Source organism: Staurois parvus, unplaced genomic scaffold (assembly GCF_062004578.1).
Source record: "Staurois parvus isolate SC_StPar_1 unplaced genomic scaffold, SC_StPar_1.0 ptg000221l, whole genome shotgun sequence".
NCBI lineage: Eukaryota > Metazoa > Chordata > Amphibia > Anura > Ranidae > Staurois > Staurois parvus.
This window is the reverse complement of record NW_028318017.1, coordinates 1,327,566-1,338,751: the sequence shown is the minus strand read 5'-3', so window position 1 is coordinate 1,338,751 and position 11,186 is coordinate 1,327,566. Positions and strand designations below refer to the sequence as shown.

The 11,186-nt window shown below is 44.7% G+C and overlaps 1 protein-coding gene across 1 annotated transcript; it reads left to right on the top strand.

Annotated features, from left to right (window-relative positions):
- Nucleotides 1–1,769: 1,769 nt before the first annotated feature.
- LOC149460735 (uncharacterized) lies at nucleotides 1,770–4,645 on the top strand. Its single transcript, XM_089679228.1, has 3 exons — nucleotides 1,770–1,820; nucleotides 4,083–4,304; nucleotides 4,394–4,645. Exons 1-3 carry the CDS (start codon nucleotides 1,770–1,772, stop codon nucleotides 4,643–4,645), a joined length of 525 nt encoding a protein of 174 aa, XP_089535354.1.
- Nucleotides 4,646–11,186: the final 6,541 nt, after the last annotated feature.

Here is an 11,186-nt window from a genome sequence, read left to right as displayed (position 1 = left end):
GGTCCCAGTGCCCGCCTAGTACTGTCAAGACGACGGGTGCACCTGGGTCCTAGTGCCCTGATACCTGTACGTCTTGACAGACGCCTACGCATGTGTAGACCCATGCGTTGCGATGGTTCCTGACACCTTCCTTTACCCTCATCTCAGCCGGGACAGCGTATTACCTTCCTTTACCCTCATCTCAGCCGGGACAGAGTATTACCTTCCTTTACCCTCATCTCAGCCGGGACAGCGTATTACCTTCCTTTACCCTCATCTCAGCCGGGACAGTGTATTACCTCCCTTTACCCTCATCTCAGCCGGGACAGCGTATTACCATCCTTTACCCTCATCTCAGCCGGGACAGCGTATTACCTTCCTTTACCCTCATCTCAGCCGGGACAGCGTATTACCTCCCTTTACCCTCATCTCAGCCGGGACAGCGTATTACCTTCCTTTGCCCCCATCTCAGCCGGGACAGCGTATTACCTCCCTTTACCCTCATCTCAGCCGGGACAGCGTATTACCTTCCTTTGCCCCCATCTCAGCCGGGACGGCGTATTACCTCCCTTTACCCTCACCTCAGCCGGGACAGCGTATTACCTCCCTTTACCCTCATCTCAGCCAGGACGGCGTATTACCTTCCTTTACCCTCATCTCAGCCGGGACAGCGTATTACCTTCCTTTACCCTCATCTCAGCCGGGAGAGCGTATTACCTCCCTTTACCCTCATCTCAGCCGGGACGGCGTATTACCTCCCTTTACCCTCATCTCAGCCGGGACGGCGTATTACCTTCCTTTACCCTCACCTCAGCCGGGACAGCGTATTACCTCCCTTTACCCTCATCTCAGCCGGGACGGCGTATTACCTTCTTTTACCCTCACCTCAGCCGGGACAGCGTATTACCTCCCTTTACCCTCATCTCAGCCGGGACGGCGTATTACCTTCCTTTGTCCTCATCTCAGCCGGGACAGCGTATTACCTCCCTTTACCCTCATCTCAGCCGGGACAGCGTATTACCTTCCTTTACCCTCATCTCAGCCGGGACAGCGTATTACCTCCCTTTACCCTCATCTCAGCCGGGACAGCGTATTACCTTCCTTTACCCTCATCTCAGCCGGGACAGCGTATTACCTTCCTTTACCCTCATCTCAGCCGGGACAGCGTATTACCTCCCTTTACCCTCATCTCAGCCGGGACAGCGTATTACCTCCCTTTACCCTCATCTCAGCCGGGACAGCGTATCACCTTCCTTTACCCTCATCTCAGCCGGGACAGCGTATCACCTTCCTTTACCCTCATCTCAGCCGGGACAGAGTATTACCTCCCTTTACCCTCATCTCAGCCGGGACAGCGCATTACCTCCCTTTACCCTCATCTCAGCCGGGACAGAGTATTACCTTCCTTTACCCTCATCTCAGCCGGGACAGCGTATTACCTCCCTTTACCTTCATCTCAGGCGGGACAGCGTATTACCTCCCTTTACCCTCATCTCAGCCGGGACAGCGTATTACCTCCCTTTACCCTCATCTCAGCCGGGACAGCGTATTACCTTCCTTTACCCTCATCTCAGCCGGGACAGCGTATTACCTCCCTTTACCCTCATCTCAGCCGGGACAGCGTATTACCTTCACAGAAATTATTACCTTCACAGTATTACCTACAAAGAAAATGACATTTTTTGGTTTATCTGTAAAATCCATTTCTTGGAGTCCCTCAGGAATCCCAGAGATCCGTCCCCTCCTGTTATGGGCTATGGCTTGCTACAAACCTTTCCTATGTCGGAGATATGCTCTACAAGGGGACGTCCTGTCTATTGTTTGCCAATGTCCGATCACCTGTAGGTGGGCATAACAGTGTTAGGAAGGATTTATAAAGATGCTTCGTGTCCTGTGATGTATTCCAAGAAATGGATTTTACAGATCATTGATGCCATTTGTTACTAAGAGACAGGAATTGTTCATTGCTGAAGGAGCCCCGAGAAACCTTTGGAGGAACCCTGGCTGAGAAAGGCTGGACTAGGCAGTCATATATTTCTGTCCCCCTTGGTGGGAGTGGAGGTGACCCCTCTATAAGGATCTACAGTCCATACACACCCAGCACAAGGCCGGGGTCACACTACCAGACGCTTCTCGGGGCTGCAGTTCCTCTGAGCTCCACAAGGTGGGGATCTCACTTCTAGCCATAGGGAAGACAGACAGGAAGTGATGTCAGGCATAGACAGGAAGTAGAGAGGAGACGTTGCTGGAAGTGGCAGCAGAGGAGGTAATAAGATGCTATGTGCACCCAGTCCCCCCATCATGTCCGTCCTCTTCCTCCACAGTCATGTCCATCCTCTTCCTCCATGGTCACGTCCGTCCTCTTCCTCCATAGTCACGTCCGTCCTCTTCCTCCATAGTCACGTCCGTCCTCTTCCTCCATAGTCACGTCCATCCTCTTCCTCCATAGTCATGTCCATCCTCTTCCTCCATAGTCATGTCCATCCTCTTCCTCCATAGTCACGTCCGTCCTCTTCCTCCATAGTCACGTCCGTCCTCTTCCTCCATAGTCACGTCCGTCCTCTTCCTCCATAGTCATGTCCATCCTCTTCCTCCATAGTCACTGTGACATCTTTTATCTCCAGCAGATGATGATACACACATATATAGTGTGGGAACCCAGATTAACCCCTTCAGGGGCACAACATTCCCCCACTTCCGGGGCCAGAACATTCTCCTCATTGTGGAGAGGTGTCACCTTCTCATCTCATCAGTCTATACTAATGGATTTTATTATTTTAATTAGTGGCGGGGGATGGGGGGATATTTAGGGGGATTGGAATATCTATGTCTACATTTTATAAGATTCAAATAGAAAGAAAGAGAGAAAAATGTCATTTGTAGTAAATGTCCTGAAAGCATATTTCTCCATAATAATCCCAGTCTCAGATATTCATCCTAAAATGTGATCAGTAAAGTCTCCGGAGTACACAGAGATCTGAGGAATATGATGTGTCCTGGCAAAAACTAAAGACAAAGTTCATCTTTCATGTTTGGAGAGGTGGGACACACCTGGGGGCAATGTATAGAAACCTCACAGAATGCCCCCCACAGCTCCTCCTGTCCTTCCAACCAGTCAGGGAACCCTATGACATCACACTGACCTCACAGCCCCTCCTCCCAATATTCTTCCAACCGGAGTCAGAGAATTCTATGACATCACACTGACCTCATAGTGCCTCCTCCCAATGTCCCTCCATCCAGCTCTTTTTTTTTTTATTCAGTACTCTTAGGATGTGGGCGGACCCTTTACATCCTCACAGCCAAAGCAGAACTGTTGATTCTTCTTTTTATGTAATGATGTCAGAATTCATTATACCTCAGCCTGAAGTGGGGCTTCACTAAAACACAGACCTGACCGGAGAGGTGAGGAGGATTCTGGGAATATCATTTGATGTGACTATTTGTGTTCAGATGTAGAGTTTTCCTCCTGTGAAGTCTGGAGATCATATGACATCACATTGCCTCCACCTCCCTCCCTGATAGAAGAGAGAAAGAAGAAGAAGATTCTAGAAGTCACCAGAGAGATCACTGAGCTGCTGACAGGAGAGGTGAGCGGTGCCGGGAATTCTGGGACATTCTCCAGTAACAGACAAGGGATGTGTCTGGATGGTGACTGTATCATTGTGTGTGTCAGGTTCCTATAAGGTGTCAGGGTGTCACTGTCTATTTCTCCATGGAGGAGTGGGAGTATTTAGAAGGACACAAGGATCTCTACAAGGACGTCATGATGGACAATCAGCCGCCCCTCACATCACCGGGTAAGAGGAGACTTTATTGTAAAGGAGAGAGCAGTACGGAGGATCCACCTAGATCCCCCATCATCTGATAAACACATAGAAACAATGGATTCAGTCAGTGTGTGTGTTTCCTACAGATGGATCCAGTCATGGGAACCCACCAGAGAGATGTCCCCATCCTCTGTATTCCCGGGATTCCACACAGGAAGGTCACACCATCCCTCACCATCATCAGGTAGATGAGGAACAATCACTGATAGTATCATTAGGATCTGTACATTATCTGCATTGTTACCACTGATGTCATTTTTATTATATATTCAGAGTGGAAACCTGAGAGATCCTAAAGTTGAGGTTAAAGAAGAGATAGAAGAGGATGAGGATGGGGGGATGGAGGAGTCAGAGCTTCATGAAGAACACAAAGATCTGTGCCAGGACACCATGGTGGAGTCATCCAGCTACAGGAACCCACCAGAGAGATGTCCCCGTCCTCTGTACTCCCAGGATTCCACACAGGAAGGTCACACCATCCCTCACCATCATCAGGTAGATGAGGAACAATCATTGATAGTATCATTAGGATCTGTACATTATCTGCATTGTTACCATTGATGGCATTTTTATTATATATTCAGAGTGGAAACCTGAGAGATCCTAAAGTTGAGGTGAAAGAAGAGATAAAAGAGGAGGAGGATGAGGATGGGGTGATGGAGGAGTCAGAGCTTCTAAGAGAACACAAAGATCTGTACCAGGACACCATGGTGGAGTCATCCAGCTACAGGAACCCACCAGAGAGATGTCCCCGTCCTCTGTATTCCCGGGAATCCACACAGGAAGGTCACACCATCCCTCACCATCATCAGGTAGATGATGACAATTATTGGTAGTTGTGATTTATACACAGCATGTTTGTTACAATGAATGTTTTATTATATCTTTCAGAGTGGAATCCTCGGGGATGATAATATTGATGTTAAAGAAGAGTATAAAGAGGAGGATGAGGAGTATGGAGTGATGGAGGAGTTTTCAGAAGGACACAAGGATATGATGGAGCCACCTAATACCAGGAACCCACCAGAGAGATGTCCCCGTCCTCTGTATTCCCGGGATTCCACACAGGAAGGTCACACCATCCCTCACCATTGCAAGGTTGGTGGGATGGAGCATCTAGAACATGGACTTATAGAGAAGATGTGTACATTTTTATGTGAGTTTTTATTTTACAGATGATATTTTCTCTCATTTCCTTGATTTAGAGTGGAGATCCAATCGATATAGAATTTGAGGTGAAAGCAGAAGAAGAAGAGGCGTATGTGAGGGATGATCAGCAGTCTATGGAGGAGGATGGAATAACGGGGACATTTATAGAGGAGGACACTCCTACAGAGATCAGCACAGGTGGGTCATGAACACTAAATCCATTCCTCCACCCATACTGCTCACTGATTGGTCCAGAGTAGGGCGGGGACTGGGTGATATCAGCCTGTAATCCCCTGGTCACTTTCCTGAGCTGTGTTCCCCGTCCTGTATTCCTGGATTTCTCTCGGATAATCTTCCTTCTCTGTGCTGCAGACACAATTTATGGATCTAGACTGGATTTATGGAGGTTCTGGGGTTCAGCTGGCAGCAAAATGTTCATTTTCACCATAGGTTTTGAGTTATCTGTGACCTGTTCTGTGGGTCTTCTGCCCCATGCTCGGTTAAAATCTCTGACAGAACAATTCTCCCAGGGTTCCTTGCTCTGTTATCTGCTGGCTGTGCCGGGTGGAGGGATATGTCTGTATAGTCTCAGACCCAAGTCACTGAGTGCAGTCTCAGGAGTTGGGAGGCAGCGGTGTGGGATCTCTGCAACTTGTCTACAGGAAACATTTTTTTTTTTATTATTTAAATATTTATTTATTTTTCAAGTAAAACGATACACATTTCCATAATGTAAAATATAACATTACAAAAAGCTCATAAAACACTAATTTCATATCATTTTCTCCCCATAACTCCCTTCCTTTCAACCCTCCCACCCCCCTTCAATATACCCCTGACATCTATCTAATCGACTTGTATCTCACATCCTCTGGATACCGAGGCTTGGAAAAGAAGAAGAAAGAAAGACGGGCTAATTGCTATATTTTCTCCTTTTCCTTGGCCCTTCCCCTTTTCCCTTCCTTTCTTCTTGTCCTCTCTTTCCCTTTTCTTTATGCTTACTTACTCAGTACCTTCCTTTACCTTTACTTTGAACTCCTCCCATTTCTCCCATTTCATATGATATGTCACCATCCTATCTTCCTGCATATAATAAAGTTTTTCTATTCTAGCAATCTGGTCCACTCTATTCATCCAGTCCTCTTCCCTCGGTGCCTCAACTTTACGCCAAAACCTAGGAATCAGACTTTTTGCTGCATTTAAGTAGCACAATATACCCAGTTCTTTATATTTATTTCCAGGTAATATTGAATTATGAAAAAGACAGGTTTCAGGGTCCAGTCCTATCTCTATTCCAGTGATAATTGTGATTTGATTTCTAATTTTTTCCCAATATACTTGTATTTTTGAACATTCTTACCATATGTGATACATCGTGCCCAACCCCCCACACCCTCGCCAACACCAAGGTTGCTTCTCCTCTCTCATCTTGTGCTCTATCACCGGTGTAACATACCACCTTGTCAAACATTTAAAATTCATTTCCACCTCACGCATGCTAATATTTTCGTGTACCATTCTATGTATTTTCCTCTGTGTGCGCTCTTCCCACTCCACTCCTAAATCCTTTTCCCATTTTTCTATATATTTTAATTTAAGCTTACTATCTAAATCCGTGAGAGCTTTATATGCTTTAGCAGTGCTGTGCCTCCCATCACCTCGGTCTTCTAAGTATTTCTCAACTTCATTCCACTCTTTCCTAGTTCTAAGGGGCTTCGTCAATTTCTCCACAAATTGTTTCAGCTGATTATATCTCCATATATCTATCCTAGTGAAAATCCTTCCCTCTTCCCTTTTCAGATCCTCCAGTGTTCTTAAGTTTACCCCCTCCATTACATCTCTCAACTGAGCATCTTCCTTCATAATCCATCTGCCTGAAATTTCCTCTTTACCTGGGGGGAAAAACTCTGAATTCCTTAGTGACATTAATAGTGAATTAAAATCCCATTTCCTCTGTGCATTTTATCCCACTCCCTTATTACAATCCTCGTGTATATACTCGTGCTCTCCTCTAATTCTCTAAACTGTGGTGGCACCCATACACTCCTACCCAGATCCTTTCTACTAAGTGTATTTTCTATTGTGACCCAATGTTTGCTCTTTGAATTATGTGTCCAGTCAAAAATTCTTGCTAAGATGACTGCCCTATGGTATCTTTTAAAGTCCGGTAATCCCAACCCCCCCTTTTCTTTACTTCTGCTTAGCACTTCATATGATATCCTAGGTTTTTTATTTTTCCATATATATTTAATTACCATTCGCTTAATTGTCCTAAAATACACCTCTGGAAGATTAATGGGAATCATCTGAAATTCATACAGTATCTTCGGGAGAATTACCATTTTTATCAGGTTGATACGTCCCAGCCAGGAAGGATTTCCACTACCCATTTTCCTCAATTCCTCTCTGATTTCGTTTAACATTGGGATATAATTAGCTTTATAAAGATTTTTCTGTAAGGGAGTAAGTTTCACACCCAGGTACTTTATTTCTCTATCTTTCCATATAAAGGGAAACTCTCTCTGTATATTTTCTTTTTCACTCTTTGGAAGATTTATATTTAATATCTCAGTTTTGCTCGGGTTGATTTTTAGATTTGACATTTCCCCATATTCCTTCAGTGTTTTCATTGTGATATCCTCGGGTTTCCAACATAGAATAATAAATCATCCGCGTAAGCGGCTATCTTATGTTCTGTCTTTCCAACATTTATTCCCCTTATATCTATATTTTTCCTAATTGTTGATAACAGGGGCTCCAATGATAAAACAAACAACAGTGGGGAAAGTGGGCATCCCTGTCTGGTTCCGTTTGACATAGAAAAGGTCTCTGATCTCTCTCTGTTTACCATTACCGTCGCGGCCGGTCCTCCATACAACTTTCCAATCCACTTTCTCATCCTACTACCCAATCCCAGGATCTCCAGTGTGTCTAACATAAAGCTCCAGTTAACCCTGTCGAACGCCTTCTCCGCATCTATCGAGAGCAACACTACTGGGTTTTTTTCCGTTTTACTTTTCTGTATAAGCATCAGGGATCTCAACCCATTATCTCCCATTATATACCCATTACAGGAAACATTTAATCTTCCACTGATTACTGAATACCAATATTATGAGTCCTGACCCTTATACTGTATACTCTATGTTGTACATTACATACTCCTGACCCCTGCACTATATACTCTATGTTGTACATTACATACTCCTGACCCTTATACTATAACATTTATATTGTACATTACATACTGCTGACCCCCACACTATGTACTTCTTGTGTTGGGAAGATGGCGATGAGTGATAGAGGGGGTGGGGACCCTCGTCCTATAATCTCCTCATCACTGTCCCTCCTATAAAAGACAGTTCTGGTTGTTTCCTCACTCTCTGACTAAGGTCCATGAATAAAGAAATGACCTGGTAGGAGATCAGAGGAGCCATTTCCTAGTTCCCTTCAGGGTGGAATTGTAAGCTCCTCAGAGACCAAGCTGCCTGATGTGGGCATCAATTTATGTATCTAGACTGGATTTATGGAGATTCTGGGGTTCAGCTGGCAGCAAAATGTTCATTTTCACCATAAGTGTTACGAGACCTAGGCACCTGGGATGTGTGTTTTGAGTCTTTTACTCCATGTCCTGGTCAGTAAAATCTCTGACAGAACAATTCTCCCAGGGTTCCTTGCTCTGTTATCTGCTGGCTGTGCCGGGTGGAGGGATATGTCTGTATAGTCTCAGACCCAAGTCACTGAGTGCAGTCTCAGGAGATGGGAGGCAGCGGTGTGGGACCTCTGCAACTTGTCTACAGTAAACAGATACAGATACAGTCCACAGATAACTGAATACCAATATTATGAGTCCTGACTCATACACTGTATAATGCATATTGTACATTACATAGTCCTGACCCCTGCACTATATACTCTATGTTGTACATTACATACTCCTGACCCCTGCACTATATACTCTATGTTGTACATTACATACTCCTGACCCCTGCACTATATACTCTATGTTGTACATTACATACTCCTGACCCCTGCACTATATACTCTGTTGTACATTACATACTCCTGACCCCTGCACTATATACTGTATGTTGTACATTACATACTCCTGACCCCTGCACTATATACTGTATGTTGTACATTACATACTCCTGACCCCTGCACTATATACTCTGTTGTACATTACATACTCCTGACCCCTGCACTATATACTCTATGTTGTACATTACATACTCCTGACCCCTGCACTATATACTCTATGCTGTACATTATATCCTCTTGACCCCTGCACTATATACTCTATGTTGTACATTACATAGTCCTGACCCCTGCACTATATACTCTATGTTGTACATTACATACTCCTGACCCCTGCACTATATACTCTATGTTGTACATTACATACTCCTGACCCCTGCACTATATACTCTATGTTGTACATTACATACTCCTGACCCCTGCACTATATACTCTATGCTGTACATTATATCCTCTTGACCCCTGCACTATATACTCTATGTTGTACATTACATACTCCTGACCCCTGCACTATATACTCTGTTGTACATTACATACTCCTGACCCCTGCACTATATACTGTATGTTGTACATTACATACTCCTGACCCCTGCACTATATACTGTATGTTGTACATTACATACTCCTGACCCCTGCACTATATACTCTGTTGTACATTACATACTCCTGACCCCTGCACTATATACTCTATGTTGTACATTACATACTCCTGACCCCTGCACTATATACTCTATGTTGTACATTACATACTCCTGACCCCTGCACTATTTACTCTATGTTGTACATTACATACTCCTGACCCCTGCACTATATACTCTATGTTGTACATTACATACTCCTGACCCCTGCACTATATACTCTATGTTGTACATTACATACTCCTGAGCCCTGCACTATATACTCTATGTTGTACATTACATACTCCTGACCCCTGCACTATATACTCTATATTGTGCATTACATACTCCTGACCCCTGCACTATATACTCTATGTTGTACATTACATACTCCTGACCCCTGCACTATATACTCTATGCTGTACATTATATCCTCTTGACCCCTGCACTGTATACTTTTGTACATTGCATCATTCTGAACTGTATAGTCCTAACTTTTGTATCCTATATAATAAGTTGTAAATTGCATAAACTTTCTTTTGCACCCATGTCCTCCAAGCTGGACATTTTATATCGGATGATGTGATTGGAGCACAGACTTTTACATGGTGATAATAATGTGATAACATCTTCCAACTTTGGACCCTTAAACAGAAAGTGATTGTAATGGAACCGGACCCAGACCGCACTTTGGTATTTCCGTTATACTCCAGCTTCCCTGTCCGAACACAAATCCCCGGACACCACCCTGACCATACAGGAGATAAGACAGCACCAGACTCTTCTTAAGACAGGAAGACAACTCCTTTATTTTTACACCAACACAAGATATATACACAGGGCGGGGAAATACAACCAGGAACAGGAAACACATCAGCAGCCTGCCCCATCAGGAGAAAGGGCTACAGGAAACACCCCCCACCAAACTAAGACACAGAACAATGGGATACAGCACATGACAGAGAACAATGAACAATCTCCACACCAATACACAATAGACATTCCCACCACTCGTACCCCTTAACAGGCACAGGGTGGGTTAAACATAATAAAGGGAACATGGGGATCTGACACAGGGGTCCCTCACCCCCAAAAGTCACTCCCGTCACAGTGATAATGAGGGAGGAGTCAATAACTCAACAATGGTGGTCTTCAGGATCAGTCCAGTCTTTATCTTTGTTATTCTCCCCCCATCCTCACTCTCTGACCTCTGGTGGGGCTCAGCCCCGCTGTTCTTCATGACTAAATCATGGACTAAATAAGGAAGTGCAGTACTTCTTGTGTTGGGAAGATGGTGAAGAGTGATAGAGGGGGTGGGGACCCTCATCCTATAATCCCCTTGTAATGGAACCGACCCAGTCTGCGCTTGGTACTTCCATTATAATACCGCTTCCCCATCCGAACACCGACCACAGACACCACAGCCAACCAAACAAGACTAGACAACACCAGTCTGTCTGAACATGGAACTCTTTATTTGAAACTCGAACTGGCATTTTATACACTCAGGGGGCAGTCCACCCTCCCTGCATAATGACACAGGGCGGGGCAATCTACATTTAGTAACAAGAAA

What these genes read in the sequence shown, in the direction of transcription:
- LOC149460735 (XM_089679228.1), top strand. Translation starts at nt 1,770, where the DNA reads ATGCTCTACAAGGGGACGTCCTGTCTATTGTTTGCCAATGTCCGATCA. An exon ending in TTGCCAATGTCCGATCACCT is followed by an intron (nt 1,821 to 4,082) that starts GTAGGTGGGCAT and finishes TTATATATTCAG; the next exon opens with AGTGGAAACCTGAGAGATCC. An exon ending in CCATCCCTCACCATCATCAG is followed by an intron (nt 4,305 to 4,393) that starts GTAGATGAGGAA and finishes TTATATATTCAG; the next exon opens with AGTGGAAACCTGAGAGATCC.